The sequence below is a fragment of the Eptatretus burgeri genome, chromosome 16, assembly GCF_056783735.1.
Source record: "Eptatretus burgeri isolate ZD-2024b chromosome 16, Ebu_testis_v1, whole genome shotgun sequence".
NCBI lineage: Eukaryota > Metazoa > Chordata > Myxini > Myxiniformes > Myxinidae > Eptatretus > Eptatretus burgeri.
In genome coordinates, this window is record NC_140976.1 from 1,444,302 (window position 1) to 1,463,427 (window position 19,126).

Sequence of the window (19,126 nt, forward strand, 5' to 3'; positions counted from 1 at the left end):
GCCCCCCACAAGTTGCTTGCCCAGGGGCCCCCACAACTCTTAACTGTGTATGACCAGTGTTATCAGAAGATGGAAAGATCATGGGAAATAATCAAAAGGCCTCTCACTGAACACGTGGCCGAAAAGTTAATTTATCGAGACGACCATGTTGATTTTCAGCAAAATAATTGAACATCAACTGTGACATACAAGTGCCCACCAGTGAGGGCTGCACTCCCCACAATGTGTTTCTTTATGAGAAAAGTGTGGACTCTGTGTCCTTTTCTCCTGACAAGGTGGAGAGCTTGCTGTCAAACCTTGACTCAGATTCTGCAACCGGTCCAGACGGCATCAGTCCATGTGTCCTAAAAACCTGTTGCTCTGCTCTTGCTCACCCTCTCTCGACTCTATTCACTCTCTCATTTGCTCAAAGTAATCTTCCACCTGCTTGGAAATCAGCAAACATCACTGCCCTGCATAAAAAAGATGCAAAAACAGATCCCTGCAACTGCAGACCAATCAGCCTTCTCCCAATCATCAGCAAGGTTATGGAATCCATCATCGCTTCAGACATCAAATCCTTCCTCTTCTCCAATGGCTTGATTTCCGATCATCAATTTGGTTTCAGATCAGGTCACTCTACCCTGGATATGCTGCTACTGCTCTCCCAACAATGGATGGAGGTCCTCAATGCTGGACATGAAATCAGAGCTATATCCCAAAACATATCGCGTGCTTTTGATACGGTCTGGCACCCTGCCCTGCTCACCAAACTCTCTTCCAATGGTATCCAAGGACATCTCCACTCATGGCTCGCAGACTTCCTCTCCTGTTGCAGTCAACGTGTGGCCCTAAGTAGAGTTCTTTCATCCCCTCTTCCTGTCCAGGCTGGAGTTCCTCAAGGCCCTGTTCTTTTTCTGGTTTTCATCAATGATCTCTCCGACTCTCTGGAAAATCCTCTTTATCTCTTTGCTGATGACTCCACCCTCTGACGTACCATCTGTCATTCTCAGATCGGCAAGCAGCAGCTTCTTCGCTCACTGCAGATCTGGATAAAATCACAAGCTGGTCCAACACTTGCAACATGTCTTTCAATCCTGACAAATCTCACACTCTCACTGTCTCTCCGAAAGGACTGTTTGGACCCCCCCCCCCCAATCCACTTTCTCAACAATCCTCTGGAAGAAGTCCTTTCTTTCAAGCTTCTGGGTCTCACTATTTGCCATGATCTTTTCTGGAAAAGCTACATTTCTAACCTGACCTCCAAAGCCAGTCGCCGACTGGGAATCCTCCATCGTGCAAATTCCTTCCTCGGCCCACCTGAGCTCCTCACCACATACAAAGCTTTCATCCGCAGCCTGATGGAGTACTGCTCTCCCCTCTGGGCTGATGCTCCTGCCTCCCACCTTTATCAGCTTCACGCTGTGGAAACCAAGGCATTTCGGATCATTGGTATCTCCCGCAATGAGGCTGAGTCTTTGTCCCTCTCACTCTCACCGCAGGAGGTCGGTGGTCTTTCTGTCTTCTCCCATCTCCTCTCCGGTCTTGCCCCCCTCCCCTTGCTCTGTCTGCGATGTCCCCATCATATTTCCACAGCGCACTCAAGGTCCGCCAATAACCCCCTTCTGGTAAAACTACCAAACTCACAAATCACTGCTCACCTTCACTCTTTCATTCCTCTTTTTTCTGCCTTTGGAATAAACTCCCTCACTCTGTACAATCCCATTCTTCCCTCCAGGCCTTCAAAACAGCTTTTCACCACCACCTCTTATCGTCCCCCATCCAAATCCTTGATCTTTTCTTCCCCCGTTAATCCACCCCAAACCCACCTCCTTCAAATTCCCTGCTTTCCTTCCTGAAAGTCCCTGTAATGTCCATCTTGTATTCCCCGTGTTCCCCATCCCATCCCTCTCCCTTCCACAGATCTCCTAATGTCTCTGTTCCCCACTGTTTTGTCCTTCCCACTCCCGTCCCTCATGCCCCCCCCCCTTGCTGTGTGTTGTGTGTTTACTCTCATACAAGCCTCGACAAGGTATATAAAAAAATAAATACATTTTTTTTTAAAAAAGCTAAATTGTGGACCCATCTATCGATTGCTTGATCAACCATGAGGAAGTAGAGTGTTTTGAACTTCTGGACCTCAGAATCAGTGACCTCTCATGGGCAGCACGCCGAATATCAACACTCACAATGGCCAGCAAAGTCTCCCAAGGCAACCACAGACTGGAAATCCTCCATCGTGCTGAGTCGTTCCTCAGTACATCGCCACTTATCATTGACTTTAAGGTCTTTGTTCATTTCTCAATGGACTAATGCTCTCCCCTTGGTATGGGCAGGTAGCCTCTCCTCAAAAGCTCTCCTGGATGCTGTGGCTGTCAAGCTCATTGGAATCTTTCACGAAACAAAGGAACAGACCTGAAGTCACAATAGACAGTTGAATGGATTTCATTGTTTTAACCAGCTCTCCTCTGGTCTGGCTCCCTCTCTCTATCCCTCCATGACGCATGAGTTCTTTAACAGTGACAACTTCCTTGTTAACAAAAAAAATCCAAACTCAGTGCACACCTCCATTCATTTGTTCTTCTTTTCCTCCTGCTGATAAAATCGTTTAGCTGACTGTTTACAATCACACTTTTCTCTCCACGACTTTAACACCGCAGTGCACCACCACTTCAATTTTGTCGACCCCCATGAACCCTCTCACACTCACCTCATTTACCTTCAGGTTATCATCTTCTCTCTCTCTCTCTCTCTCTCTCTCTCTCTCTCTCTCTCTCTCTCTCTCTCTCTCTCTCTCTCTCTCTCTCTCTCTGTCTCTCTCTCTCTCTGGCTCTGTCTCTGTCTCTCTCTCTCTCTCTCTCTCTCTCTCTCTCTCTCTCTCTCTCTCTGTCTCTCTCTCTCTCTCTCTCTCTCTCTCTCTCTCTCTCTCTCTCTCTCTCTCTCTCTCTCTCTCTCTCTCTCTCTCTCTCTCTCTCTCTCTCTCTCTCTCTCTCTCTCTCTCTCTCTCCGTCTCTCTCTCAGGCTCTCTCTCTCTGGCTCTCTCTCTCCGTCTCTCTCTCTCTCTCTCTCTCTCTCTCTCTCTCTCTCTCTCTCTCTCTCTCTCTCTCTCTCTCTCTCTCTCTCTCTCTCTCTGTCTCTCTCTCTCTCTCTCTCTCTCTCTCTCTCTCTCTCTCTCTCTCTCTCTCTCTCTCTCTCTCTCTCTCTCTCTCTCTCTCTCTCTCTGTCTCTGTCTCTGTCTCTCTCTCTCTCTCTCGGTCTCTCTCTCTCTCCCTCGCTCTCTCTCTCTCTCTCTCTCTCACTCTCTCTCTCGCTCTCTCTCTCTCTCTCTGTCTCTGTCTCTGTCTCTGTCTCTCTCTCTCTCTGTCTGTCTCATTCTCTCTGTCTCTCTCTCTCTCTCTCTCTCTCTCTCTCTCTCTCTCTCTCTCTCTCTCTCTCTCTCTCTCTCTCTCTCTCTCTCTCTTCCTATTCTCTTTTCCCATCGCTTGTTTGTGGCTGGACGTTTCCAATCACCTCATTGTCAGTATGTTACTCCTCGTATCATCTGTCCACTTGTTCTTCCAATTAGCCTCCAAAGTCATGAGATGAAAAAATAATTCCACCACTTGAAAAGTAAAATTAATGTAACATGGCAAGCTAAGGAAGTAATCAAGTTAATTCACAAATGTTGGTTCGATGGAGTTAAAGAAAGTCACCGTATCAGCAGTAGTTGTCGAAAGTTTCCCTTGGGTGAGCGTTGTGACAGGTGTTGAGACAGGTGATTACACAGGCGCGCAGCTGTGTAAGTGAAATTGGGTTCCATCACTGCCTAACAAGGGAAGAGAAACTCCAATCAGAATATTCGCACACTCATCCGTTTTAGAGATGTTTACTCACCGACGTGTCTCCATTACGAGCTCGGCCACCAAAAGCGTCTCCAGCTATTCCCATCCAACACCTATCTTCTGGATTTCCCTCTAGAATGAATCAGGCTCATGGGGGAGCTTTACGGGAATCACATTTTGAATAAGGAAGGAATTACAAGGAGATTATTCAAAGAAAACAGAAACACCTGTTTGAAAAATAATTTTAAAAAGAACTCAAAGAAGTTTGAGAACTTCCAATGTTCCAAACTCCAGGAAAAGGGGAAACCCGTGATCTTTTCTAACACCATTAACCCTCCCCAAGCTCAACTCTCTGCAAGTTTCGAATTTTTCCATTCTGAGAGTTTACGGCTCTATCCATCTTGTTCACTTCCTGTGTCCTCCCTTACCCCTCATTCTTCCCCACATCCCTTACTTCTCCAAGTCGCCCTCAATTTTGTCCCTCATCCTTGCTGTTGGTGTTTCCCCACTCTCTTTCTACTGTTCCCTTTGTTCTGTTTCATCCTGACCCATTCTATGTTCTAGCGCCAACACGAGTCTCGACTTACAAAACAAAAACAAAAATGAGAATTCTGAAAAGGAATGAACACACAAAAGAAGACAATAAAAAGGCAGAAGAGGATTTAAGCCAAATATGAAAGCCACCACGTCGAGGAAATGGATCTATAAGAAGAAGAATAAGAATATGTAATGAATAAAAATACTGAATTTTAAAAGCCCTTATCCAGATGAGACCCAACTTCGTGCTAAAGCAATTTTCACATTCCCTTACTCGAGCCTTCAACAAACTCATCATCGGGGACGTCTCGTTGGGCACGACTCATCGGTGAATGAACATGCCTGGGATCAAAGCTCAAATGAAACTGCTGGATCGAGTCATTCATAAGGGTGAAGGTTCTGCAATGTTGAAACGGAAAGGAACATAACCTTCTCTCGAGATACAAAGCAAAGCAGAGCAAATCCCTCGGCACAAAGGCAAGACGACATGTCGGGAGCAACACATTGGTACATCCGCAAAATCCACAGCATCCGAGTCCCCGGAAAGCCGTGGAAGCAAGGAACAGAAAGAACGGTCCATAATGGTGACTTCCAGGTCCTCACGTGACCTGAGCTGTGTGATTACACGTCGACAAGATTCCATCATCCTGACATTGAATAGAAGGCAGTGCGACCAAGTAATGCACTCAGAAATAAAAATCGAGGATGGCACTGGAAATTGAACCATCGGAACTCAACGATTTTGGTCCGAATCGATCAGGAAGAGCCAAATCGAGCTCATAAGAGTGAACATGGAAATCCTCACTGGGTATGTGAAAGAGATCCCAGGAAACACTACAACATACGAACCACGCACGGACACCGACCGAGATTCAGCGACGATCCTTAAAAGGGTACTTGGAGCAAACGGACTCTGATGTCCAACACCTGGAAATGTTCGTTTCCTCGATCTTCACAAGATCAAAGTTTGGTCTTCGAAACATAAACCTCAAAAGATGAACTCGAATACTTTGGGCCCTGTGAGGGCCTCCTTTGGAGGCACACAAACCTAGCGGAGATCACGAGTGAGAAACATTAATTGATAATATTGAAACCAACACAGTGTATTGGACTTGAACAGAGTCACAGCTTCGAAAAGAACTCCAGGAATACCAAATCAAATTTGGTATATTATACAATCCTTGGCACTCATTTAGCCTTTTAGTTAATAGTTTAACAATAATAAATTTAATTGTTTTTTCAGCAATAAACAAAATGAAATGCAATGATGTTTCAAAGCGAGTCAGAGATGTTGAAAGAAGCGGGACAAGGTTGAGTGTTCAGGACCTGTTCAAATATCAGAGTGACTACTGTCGAAAGCGAATCTCCGGAGCACAAGGCACACAAATGGTTCGTCAGTTCTTCAATATCGTGGTCCAATTGTGCTGGGCAGACTGTGAGATTGTACAGCGTGACCATCAGGTAATCCTTCAGCTCTTTATCTGCAAGCTGTAGTGAAGCATATAAGACAGGTGTGAATAGGACAACATGATACGGGCTTAAGAATGTGAGGGGCATTGTTAGGGGTGTGGGGGGGGGGGGATACGTAAAAGACAAAAACAAATTAAATGAATACCGGTTGTTGATAGCTCCCTCGTGGAACGAACACAGGTGCAGCAGGTGAAAGTCCCTTCTTCATATTGGAAGGGGGAGGATTGAAGATTGTAGAAGGTCCATCTCCACCAGGAGTCCCTTGCCTCATTGGTGCGATTACAGCAGTACCCCCTCTCTCAGCTGGAGCACAAGCTGTACTCTCTGTTCCCATTAAAGGGACTAGAGAGAGAAAAACAGGAAGGAGGAATGGGAAGTGAAGGAGTCAGGGGATGGACAAAGCAAGTAAAATGAATATCTTAAATTGTCGACAAATATCTGTTTGAATCAATAGCAATCAAGGGATTATTGAAATGATGAATATTACATTCAGAACTAGAAGGGCACTCGGTAGAGCGCGTACCTCCGCCACACAATGCCTGATCCACGGGAGCATATCGGGCCCAATACATTTTTGAAATATCATGCTATATATCATTTTTGAGCCCTGTCTCTCAATGGTGAAGAATCACTGAAAAAAATAAATAATTCTCGGATCTTGAATCGGATCTTCATCAAAATCTAATCAATTCTTCCTTGTCGCACAGCCCAACGTGTCCACCAAGTTGTACGTGTTTATAGTCAGGGTCCCGTCCTTCTGTCTGATGGGTTAATTTCATGTGTGCGCTGCGGGTTTCTTTATAGTCAGGTTTTTTTTACATTAAATATCCCCTTCGCTCCATCATCGCCATTGCGCACGTGTTCGGAACCACGGGCATAGGAGGGGTGAGGTCGACTCCGCCCAGCGAGATGGGTGTGCCTCGCAACCAATGAGGGATAGGAGTACCTCAGAAGCCCCTGACCAATCCAAAGACGAGTTACCTCAGGGCAGCCCCGCCCAGCCAGATTGGATGTGCGCCCCCGACCAATCCAGAGACGAGTTACCTCAGGGCGGCCTCGCTCAGCCAGATGGAATGTTCGCCCCTGACCAATCCAGAGACGAGTTACCTCAGGGCGGCCCCGCCCAGCCAGATGGGATGTTCACCCCCGTCCAATGAGGAGGCGAGTGGCCGGAGGAGACAATAGAGTACAGGAGTCATCGTGGCCATTGCTTTTGGTCTGTCGCCGTGGTCGTCAGCGATCGTGGTCTGCGGTCCTTTGCGGGGCTCCTCGTGGTGGTGGTGATGGTGGTGGAGCAGCCAGGATCGTGGATTTCGGGTCGTGGGTTCGAGTCCCACAGTGGTGGGTTGCAGTCGGTGTGACCGCACGAGGCGGAAAGGTACCCAACCAGACCTTGACCCTCAGCTCGCCTTCCCTCTCGAGCCGAAGGGTCCAATAAAGACCCGACGGGGTCCATTTCTTTTGGGTGTGTGTGTGTGGCACCAGTCTGTTAAGTAGAATTGTATGTGTTGATTGCTCATTGTACATTGCATTTTATTCGTGATTAAGTCTGCTCTGTGTCTCCCTCCCTTATAAATAAACCCTCTTGTTAAATGTTGCATTTCGTTGCCCGTGTTTTCTTCCATTGACCCAGCATGGTTCGTGCTTGAGAACCAATAAGCCGATTGGGCTGTAAGTTGTCGCTTGGACTGACGGACTTTGGTAATTCCGCTCGGTTACACTGGGCCAAGGTCGCTAGAGCGACCTGGTTCGACAGAGTCCATTGAGGGTGTGACTTCCCCGGTAATTTGACGACGTGGGTACTTAGATATATTGAAATTTGGGTATTGACCCGACCCCACGCCGTCAGAGAATTGGCGATCACAGTCCTGAATTGGCCCGTGACCTTCGGAGTTGTCTGAAGGTTACGACCTGCAATTCCGGGTGTTCGGTTGGAGACGGCTCTACTGCTCCACCTGGCGGCCGTTCCGCGCAACCGACCCCCCAACAATATATCCAAGATTGGATGAATATTAGTCTCTAATATATCCAAGATTGAATGAATGAATGAAAGTAACTAATATATCCAAGATTGGATGAATATTAGTCTCTAATATATCCAAGATTGAATGAATGAATGAAAATATCTAATATCCAAGATTGAATGAATGAATGAAAGTATCTAATATCCAAGGTTGAATGAATGAATGAAAATATCTAATATCCAAGATTGAATGAATGAATGAAGGTATCTAATATCCAAGGTTGAATGAATGAAGGAAAATATTTAATATCCAAGATTGAATGAATGAATGAATGAAAGTAACTAATATATCCAAGAGCGGATGAATGAAAGAAAGTATCTAATATCCAAGGTTGAATGAATGAATGAAAATATCTAATATCCAAGGTTGAATGAATGAATGAAAGTCTCTAATATCCAAGGTTGAATGAATGAATGAAAGTCTCTAATATCCAAGGTTGAATGAATGAATGAAAGTATCTAATATGCAAGATTGAATGAATGAATGAAAGTATCTAATATCCAAGATTGAATGAATGAATGAAAGTCTCTAATATCCAAGGTTGAATGAATGAATGAAAGTATCTAATATCCAAGATTGAATGAATGAATGAAAGTGTCTAATATCCAAGATTGAATGAATGAATGAAAATATCTAATATCCAAGATTGAATGAAAGTTTCTAATATCCAAGATTGAATGAATGAAAGTAACTAATATATCCAAGATTGGATGAATGAAAGAAAGTATCTAATATCTAAGGTTGAATGAATGATTGAAAATATCTAATCTCCAATATTGAATGAATGAATGAAAGTATCTAATATCCAAGGTTGAATGAATGAATGAAAGTCTCTAATATCCAAGGTTGAATGAATGAATGAAAGTATCTAATATGCAAGATTGAATGAATGAATGAAAGTATCTAATATCCAAGATTGAATGAATGAATGAATGAATGAAAGTATCTAATATCTAAGATTGAATGAATGAAAGTATCGAATATGCAAGATTGAATGAATGAATGAAAGTGTCTAATATCCAAGATTGAATGAATGAATGAAAGTATCTAATATGCAAGATTGAATGAATGAATGAAAGTATCTAATATGCAAGATTGAATGAATGAATGAAAGTATCTAATATGCAAGATTGAATGAATGAATGAAAGTATCTAATATCCAAGATTGAATGAATGAAAGTATCTAATATGCAAGATTGAATGAATGAATGAAAGTATCTAATATGCAAGATTGAATGAATGAATGAAAGTGTCTTATATCCAAGATTGAATGAATGAAAGTATCTAATATGCAAGATTGAATGAATGAATGAAAGTATCTAATATGCAAGATTGAATGAATGAATGAAAGTATCTAATATCCAAGATTGAATGAATGAAAGTATCTAATATGCAAGATTGAATGAATGAATGAAAGTATCTAATATGCAAGATTGAATGAATGAATGAAAGTATCTAATATCCAAGATTGAATGAATGAAAGTATCTAATATGCAAGATTGTATGAATGAATGAAAGTATCTAATATGCAAGATTGAATGAATGAATGAAAGTGTCTTATATGTCCAAGATCGGAATGAATGAAACGGAACTTGTGCTGTATCACGTGGTTGGGTTTTCGTATATCATGACTCGCCCGCTAGGGGTGGCCGTGATGTACATCCGGGCATGCAATAAAGCGGAGTTACTGCCAACGCTCTCGCTCTCCATGTTCCGCTGCACCTCGGACATCACAGTTGGCTGACGACGTGTTTGGATTGCGGAGGTCGACACCTGCGGCATGTGTGCCCGCATAAAAACACCGTGTGTTTACATTGTCGCAAGGTGGGCCATCTGAAGCGTGTGTGCCGTGGGGCGTTGGCCACCGTTAAGGTCATGGACGGCAATGTGTGGGGCGACCCCAGCGACCCGGGGCGGAACCGGCAGCCGATGATGAGCCTGTTTTCAATTGGCCCTGCGGTGGCGCGCCCGATGACGGTGGAAATTGAAGTGAACAAAACGCCGATCAGGTTTCAGGTTGATACGGGAGCGGCGGTGTCAATCATCGGCGAACAGACCGCGCGTAGACTCGATGGCCTGAGGCTTATCAGGTCAAATCTCACACTGTACACATACACCCGCGAGAGGATAACGCCCATCGGGATGGCAGACGTGTCTGTGGGGTACCAAGGCCAGGTCGCCACGCTTCCGTTGCACGTCGTGCGGGGGAGGGGTCCGTCTCTCCTTGGCCGGGACTGGCTGACCCGCATCAGGCGAGATTGGGCCGCCGTTCACCTTGTGCAACCCATGCCGAGCCGATGGGAGGATCAGTAGGAGAAGATTCTTCACAGACATCAAGGTTTGTTTTGCGACGACCTTGGGAAATTCAAGGGCGTGCAGGCAAAGCTCTTCATGAAGGAGGGGGTGGTTCCTCGTTTTAGTAAACCACGACTGGTGCCATATGCCCTGCGGGACAAGGTCAAGGGTGAACTGGATAGGCTGGAGGCCTGTGGAGTGATCGAACGGGTGTCGTACTCAGATTGGGCCACCCCGGTCGTCACGGTGCTGAAATGGAATGGAGACGTCCGATTGTGCGGGGACTTCAAGTCCACGGTTAACCCGGGGCTCAGCGTGGAGCACTATCTACTGCCGTCAATCGATGAGATATATGCACGATCGGCGGGGAGTCGATACTTCACGAAGCTTGATATGCGTGATGCATATTTTCACCTGGCGATGGATCCCGGGAGTAGCGACCTTTTGACAATCAACACGTGTCAAGGACTCCATCGATATACCCGACTCTGTTTTGGGATTGCTTCGACCCTGGCCTTGTGGCAGAAAGCCATGGATCAAGTTTGCATTGGCCTGCCCGCTCAAACCTACCTGGACGATGTGCTCATTGCGGGGAAAACGGCGGACGAGCACCTTGCGAACATTGCCCAGGTGCTGACGAAGCTGGAAGCGTGCGGTCTGCGCTTGAACAGGGACAAGTGCACGTTCTTCAAGCAGCGCTTGGAATACCTCGGGCACATCATCACACCGGAGGGGCTGTTGAAAGGCCCTTGGAAGGTGGAGGCAATTCAGCACATGCCACCGCCTCGCGACAATACGCAGCTGCGCTCGTTCATTGGTATGGCCCAGTATTACCAAAGATTCGTGCACGGGCTCAGCTCACAGCTTGCGCCGTTAACGTGGTTGCTCAGGAAGGACGAGCGCTGGGCCTGGGGGCCTGCACACCAGGCGTCGTTCGACCGCGTCAAGTGGCTGCTCACAGAGGATACGGTCCTCGTGCACTACGAGCCTGCACGTCCGCTCTTCTTGGCATGTGACAGCTCTGCATATGGCATCGGGGCAGTGCTCTCCCACAGGATGGACGATGGTTCCAAGCGGCCTGTTTGTTTTGCATCCCGGACCCTGTCCACAGCAGAGCGGGAATATGCCCAGATAGAGCGCGAGGCTCTCAGCCTCGTCTGGGGTGTGCGGAGGTTTCATCAATACCTGCTGGGGTGGCATTTCACTTTGCAGACGGATCACAAACCACTTCAATTCATCCTGAGACCCGAACGCGGGGTACCGGTGGTGGCGGCCACGCGAATACAGCGGTGGTGTCTATTTCTTGCTGCTTACAGCTACGATATTCAGTTCCGAAGCACCGAAAAGCATGCTAACTGCGGCGGGCTCTCGCGCTTGCCCTGCGCGGAGGGTCCAGCCTCATCTGAATCGGCCGACCGGGTTGATGTGTTTGTGCTGAGCCAGGTCCAAAGCGGGCCGATCACGGCCAAACAGATCTCGGTGGAATCGGCTCATGATCCAGTGCTCGCCCGTGTCGTTCAGGCGATTTCTACGGGGAATTGGAGCAATCTACCTTCAACACCGGCATTTCAGCCTTTCGCGTTGTGCGCATCGGAGCTGTCATTAGTCCAACGGTGCGTTATGTGGGGAATGAGGGCGGTGATTCCACCGAAGTTCAGGCAGCGGTGTTTGGAAGATCTGCATGTCAGTCACCTTGGCGCCGTGAAGACCAAGAGTCTTGCTCGTAGCCTGTTGTGGTGGCCGGGGTTGGACAAAGACATTGAGCAGATGGTTAAGCATTGCACCACGTGTCAAACAGATGCTGATAACCCGCGTCGAGCTTCGGGACTGTGGCCGACCCCAGCAGGGCCTGGCAGAGGGTCCATGTGGATTTTGCGGGGCCGGTTAATGGAAAAATGTTTTTGATTGTAATCGATGCATTCTCTAAATGGCCGGAGGTTGTGGTATTGCAGCATACATCAGAAAACATTACAGGAGAAAAACTGTGGACGATCTTTGCTAATAAAGGATTACCCGAGATTCTGGTCTCTGATAACGGTCCGCAGTTCATCGCAGGTGTATTTGATGAGTTTATGCGTCAAAATGGTATTCAACATCTAAGGTCCGCACCGTATCATCCTGCGACGAATGGGCAGGCAGAGTCGTTTGTTAAGATGTTGAAACGGGCTTTGCGCAGGGGGGGTGTTGCACCTGTGCTGACAGTGGTCGATGTCTTTTTGCTCCAATACAAGAACGCTATTCATCCTGTCACGGGCGATTCCCTGCCATTCATCTCTATGGACGGGCATTGCGGTCCAGACTGGATTTGCTGCGACCTGGAGGGTCGGGGAGTGGGGCGGTGTCGCGCCCGACGCTGCTGCGCAGTTTTGACGTGGGACAGCGGATAATGGTGCGCGATTATTTCCACGGTTCCAAATGGGTGCCGGCTGTGGTCTCTGTGGTACTGGGGCCGGCGAATTGCATGGTGCGGACTGATGGTGGGGAGGTGTGGAAGCGGCACGTGGACCAAATGCATGATCGCTGTTCAGCGTCACCCCCCCCCCCTCCCGTGCCGAGTGATGTGGGACCCCCTCCTGTGTTGTCGCCGTGGCCAGACGTTATATCGCCAGGGCCGGACGTGCCGACGCCCGCGGGGTCTTCACCCGATTCAGTCCTGCCCGAGGACCACGAGCAAGCTTGTCGGCCAGGGGTGGTTGTTGCGGATGGGGCAAGTCCGGCGAGGGTGTCACCTCGACCTAGCCGGGAGGCGTATGAGCCTGGGCCGTCTGGCGGCGCTGCCCGCCCGAGGCGGGTCAGGGTGCGGCCGCGGTACTTGGAGGATTTTGAATGTTGATTGGTTTCGTTTGGTCATGTAATAATTGTCATTTCATCACTTGAATTGTCATTTTACGAGGGGAGGAGTGTGCTGTATCACGTGGTTGGGTTTTCGTATATCATGACTCGCCTGCTCGGGGTGGCAGTGACGTACATCCGGACGGGCAATAAAGCGGAGTGACTGCCAACGCTCTAGCTCTCCATGTTCCGCTGCACCTCGGACATAACAGAACTGAGGGAGCCCAATTATGCTATTCTTCACCTCCGCAGATAAATGAGTTTGCGAAGCACAAATACCCACGACATAAATAGCTCACAGCGGATGCCGAGTGGAAATGGAAGTGGAAAGGGCAAGGACGAGGTTCCGTGACGGGACAAGAAACTTCAGGGTTTAAGAATCGATGCGTCACGGTCACGTGGGGTGTCTCTTGGCTCCCACTCGGACATCACTTGGCCGTTCCCACGGGCCACAATTTTGTCGTTATTTCTGGAATCACCAGTTGGTCCAATTGTCCAATTTTTTTTATTATCACCATCTGATACGACTAATATTATTATTTAATATGTGTGTGTGTGCGTGGGAAAAATAAATCATCAACAAGGAATCAAACCCAGGTCCTTAGGTAAGTTGTGCACTTGTGTTTACCAAAGGACCCAAACTCGGTTCTTAACCTGAGAGTGTATTTTTCATATATATATATATATATATATATATATATATATATATATATATATATATATATATATATATATATATATATATATATATATATATATATATATATATATATATATATATATATATATATATATATATATATATATATATATATATATATATATATATATATATATTTCCTGTTCATTTATAATTGTATTATTATTTTTAGTCGTCGTAGTAGTAATTAATATATTGCTTGTTACAATGTAATTATTTTTATTATACGTTTTGTATTTGGAATGCCATGGCGTGGAAGGACCTATTGAGCTGCTCTATACACCTTAACATGGCGTGCGTTGAAAACATGGGAATTCTTCAGGGGGGTTTTGTAGTTATTTAGCGTAATCTACTCAGGAGATCATTTTGGTGTTTCACAGTCCAGATGAGAACGTTCCAGCAGAACTCCACAAAAACAGGGCACACACACACACATCCATTCGAAGGCCTCGGACATGTATCCATCGACGATGGATATGGCGAAGACTTCACAGAACCTGTCCGACATCGATCGTCCAAGTCCTCAGCGATATGAAGCGAAGTTGCAACTCGTCCACCTGGACACGTGTCCGGTGTCGCGATCAGCACGATGTGAACACTTTCATCAACAACGTGAAGCTAAAGCCTGACGTCACTTCCGCACACGTGTTTCCTGCTGATGGAGAGGCCGCCGGAGTCGGTCCCCACGCGATATTTTCAGCTTCGATGAAAAGAGATCAAACTCTGGTGTTCCTGTCAGTCCCATGACCTATGGCGACGCACAACGATGTTTTCACACGAGTTTGATCGTTTTAAAGCATTGTGTTTATATTTGTACCAATGAACCATTTTGGCGAATTGGCACCATTCATCACTCCCAACTGGAGACCGAGGCTTGTGCTTCACTCGGATTCGTCACACACTCATCCGGTTCAGGGGCACACATTGCATTCTGAGTGCTGCTGTCGTTCACGGTGACATCGGCTTTTATGAATGAAACACAAAAAACCATCATGGTCCATCACGAGCATGCATGCTGTGCTCATGTCGAGTTTCCCGGGTAATTAACGGTTAATACGTCATAGACACGACACCATGATCGATATAAAATGGACTCCATCAACACAGTCACCACGAGAAGGTTCGGAGCTGAGTCTCTGTTGATCGCTGAAAGTTGAGCTGATCGTTTCCATTAGACCGAGTAAAATAAATTATTCGTCTCTCGTCAGGGCTTTTCAAGCCAAAAGGAGGTGGCACCTGGTATTTGATATTTTCCAGATTTCTGATTTCTTCCAAGATGGCCACCACAAGGTGGTGACATACACCGAGCTGAAGGACGAGCACGACCACCAACACACATCCAGTACACAATTAAAAACAAGAAAAAGAACAATCACACATTTCAGACCCTCACCAGGACTTGTTTTGTCTGGTGTTTGTGTCATGGTGTGTTACGTAATTAATAAGAGACATAATTACAACCACAACTTTTTAACTGCTGGCAGTAATGACCGGGTACCAAGACGTCCCGGTTTGAGTGGACATCTGACCCTGATCCATGACGGCTTTTATCATTGTTCAATTGAATTCAGAATGGGATTAAAATAAATTAAATTCAAATCAAATGCAAGACCAAATACAGGGTGTCGCAAAAAAAATATACAACTTTTCATCTGCAAAGAGGATGGTCATAACATATATTTTAAAAAAGATATATGGCTGGATAGAAAGCTGAAAGGTTGAAGTTTATTGTACCAATGTCAAAATTGCCACAAAAATTTAAATTTTGGTATAGAATCGTCGTTTTCTTTTAGACCACATGTTCGACGTCGGCTCCACGTTGTCCGATCACTGCCTGCAAACGCGTTGTCTGTTCTCCATCACTTTGGGAAACGTTTCCCGAGGAATGTTCTGGATTTCTCAGTGGATGTTTTCCTTCAGCTGGTCAAGAGTCTGAGGCCTCGAGTTTCCATAGATCCTGTCTTTGAGATACCCCCACAAGAAGTCTGGAGGAGTAAGGTCAGGGGAATACGGTGGCCACTCAACGTCTTCGTAGAGGGAGATAAAGCGGCCCTCAAAATGTTGGTTGAGAAAATGCCTTGTTTCCCTGGCTGTATGGGGCAGTGCCCCATCCTGCTGGAACCACTGGGTTCTCATCTGGATCAGGTTGTTTCTCCTGCGGGCCTGAGTACGTCACTCAGGCAGATAGAATTCCTGAATCATTTCGCAATAGTTCCTCTGGTTTACCGTGCAAGTGCGTCCCTGGTCATCTTCAAAGAAGTATGGACCAATTATCCCATACCAACCAACCGCCACCCACATGGTGACTTTGAGAACAGATCGAGGCACCAGTTAAGTTGATGCATTACCAGGATTTTCAGTTCCCCAGTACCGAAAGTTTTGCTTGTTTACCTCCCCGGACAAGTGAGCATGGCATTCGTCCGTCATGTGAAGTTTTTTGAGGAAGTCTGCATCTTCCTCCAACTTTCCTGAGAACCAATTTGCAAAGTCTAGTCGTTTGCGTTTCTGTTGATCAGTAAGCACGGTTTCCGTTTGAATTTTGTATGGAAAGGCATGAATGTCTTGGCGAAGGATCCTCTGAACAGTGCTCTTATGAATGTTTGTCTCGGCAGAAAGTCGCCGAATCGATTTTTTTGGACTCTGAACGACCGCCTGCCTCACCATTTCCACATTTTTTTCACTACGACCTGTCCTCTTCTGACCACTGTGACCCTTGTGAAGGTCACAGATGGTTCCCACATTGGTAAACTTTGCGACGGTGCACTTTATTGTCCGAATGTTTGGTGCATGGCGCAAGTGGATACCGAAATGTCTCGAGTAAAGACGTTGCACCTGTATGACACGTTTCGTCTGGTGCCAAAGTTCAACAATTTTTGTCCGTTGTTGTACGGTCAGTCTTGGCATTTTTCTGGCGCTTGCTTGGTATCAAAATAAACTTCAGGGTCTCTACAACGAGAAATGAAGCATTACTCACAAAATTACTGCTTTTTTTTTTTTACAAAATTACTGATCAAACGAAGCATTTTAAAAGTTGTATATTTTTTGGGACACCCTAAGTTACTGCATTCGAGTCATCATAAGGAACCCGAACAAAGATGAAGTCTTTGCAAGAAGAAGTATCTTTGCAAGAAGCAAAGATGAAGTCATCAGGAGGAACCTGGGTCGGATTCACATTTCAACTGTTACCCCTCAACCCTCAAACCCATCTAAGTACAGCCAAGTGAGCCTTATTCAAAACAAACAAAAAAACCCAGATCAAAAATTAAATAATTTTGGCTGCTAGATCATGTGTCCCATCAAGTTGAAATTTAAAACATGTATTCCTCATCACTACTGCATCATAATTGCAAAGTTTCATGTCGGTTGATTAAGCGGTTCCAGAGAAAACAATATTTATTATTTTCTTAAATCCAATATGGCTACCAAACCATGTTACCCATGCATTATTCCTTAACTTGTACACCCATGGCTTGGGGAACATTTGTGTAAAGTTTCCACTCGATCTGTCCAGGCATTCTGGAGAATATTTTTGTAGGTTTTAGGTATGGCTGCCAAACCATGTGACCTACGACGTCATGTGTGTGAACCTTTTGTTCCTCGTGGATAAGTATACGTGTAAAGTTTCACCTCGATCTGTTCAGCCACTTCAGAGAAGAGGATTTTTGAAGGTTAAAAAAACAAACAAAAAAAACATTATGGCTGTTGAATCACATGACCGATGACATCATCAAAAACAATTTATGTGGCCCATTTTACCCCGAGATGACCCTCAAAATTTTTCATACTGAGCGGAGGTAGTGTTTTTTTTTGTATACACTGTCGATGCTCATATGAGAGCGAACATCCAGAAACGTACAACAAGGCAACAAGGGGAGCAAGAGACAAGAGGGGTGGGAGAGTGAAGGAAAAAAACAGTGGGAAACAGAGACATCAGGAGATCGGTGGAAGGGAGAGGGATGGAGCAGGGTACATGGGGTACACAAGATGGACACCACAGGGACTTACAGGTCCTTCCACGACAGGGACTTTCAGGAAGGAAAGCAGAGAATTTTGAAGGAGGTGGGTTTGGGGTGGATTAACGGGGGTAGAAAACATCATGGTTTTGGATGGGGGAAGATAAGAGTTGGTGGTGAACAGCTGTTTTGAAGATCTGGAGGGAAGAATGGGATTGATGAAGGTGTGGGAGTTCCAAAGGTGGAAAAAAAAGAGGAATGAAAGAGTGAAGGTGAGCAGCGATTTGTGATTTTGGTAGTTTTACCAGAAGGATTGTTGGTGGACCTTGAGCGCCCTGTGGAAATATGGGGGTGGAGGGGGGGGGTGGGGGTGTCATCTCTCAGACAGAGCAAGGGGGGAGCGAGGTCAGAGAGGAGATGGTAGAAGACAGAAAGACCACTAACCTGCCTGCGGTGAGAGTGAGAGACCAAAATAATTCGCCTCATTGCGGGAGATACCAATGATCCGAAATGCCTTGGTTTCCACAGCGTGAAACCGAGAAAGGTGAGAGGCAAGAGCGCCAGCCCAGAGGGGAGAGCAGTACTCCATCAGGCTGCGGACAAAAGCTTTGTGGTCATGAGCTCAGGTTGGCCGAGGAAGGACTTTGCACGACGGAGGATGCTCAGTCGGCGACTGGCTTTGGAGGCCAGGTTGGAAATGTGGCTTTACCAGGAAAGATCATGGCAGATAGTGAGAGTGAGCGAGCATTCTATGTATGCAATTATTACATCATAATGAAGGCACCTATGACATCATTAAAAAAATATCACATTCATTCCCAATGAGATATGCAGTTTCAGAGATAGAGGTCCAAAGTTTTTCAGTTTTTCCAATATGGCTGCCATACCACGTGACCTATGACATCATAATTAATACTAAAACATTCTTTGTGAGTCGTCGCTCCCATCGTGAAAGTTTTGTCTCAATCTGACAAGCGGTTGCAGAGAAAAACACTAGAGTTCTGTGCAGACAAACAAACAAACGGACCGAAATGCAATACCCTCTCCTTCGGCAAGGGTAATGACTGGTCATATACCCGACATGTCAACATCTACTGTAGCAGTGGCATGGTGTACTGTACTGTGTACTTGTACGTACTGAACCGATACTAGACATATGCGGACTTGCGCTACTGAGATGTCTGGTAGTTGTCATCGATGGGTGAATCCTGGTCAAACTCCCCATTTGCAAATTCATTGAAAATACCCCCTCCCCCCCCCCCCCCGAGTCTGTGTTTCGTCGAACACCGTACGAATGTACCATGGCTTCAAAAACTTTCTGCCAACCTTCTGGATGCATAAATAAATGAAGACCATTTTAAGACGAAGGTCTGCTGTTCTAATTCGTCGCTCAATTCAGAGCTGCCGAGAAAGTTCATTAATGAGATCAATAACGCGCGTGCTATCGCTCCAGCAAGTTAACTTAACTGTACATGTTACGTACGTACATGTACATGATTCGAACATCACAATCAC

At 46.0% G+C, this 19,126-nt stretch overlaps 1 protein-coding gene across 2 annotated transcripts in view; it reads right to left on the reverse strand.

Annotated features, from left to right (window-relative positions):
• LOC147010312 (polyadenylate-binding protein-interacting protein 1-like) overlaps positions 1–19,126 on the reverse strand; it is a 66,791-nt gene that overhangs the window by 17,483 nt on the left and 30,182 nt on the right. The window contains exons 2-4 of one of the 2 annotated variants that reach the window (XM_085859196.1): positions 5,953–6,149; positions 5,664–5,825; positions 3,672–3,784 (exon numbers count right to left, since the gene is read on the reverse strand). In XM_085859196.1, coding sequence (XP_085715322.1) covers positions 3,672–3,784; positions 5,664–5,825; positions 5,953–6,149 — 472 coding nt within the window. The remainder of the gene's footprint in view (positions 1–3,671; positions 3,785–5,663; positions 5,826–5,952; positions 6,150–19,126) is intronic. The other variant, XM_085859197.1, reaches the window with a different exon arrangement.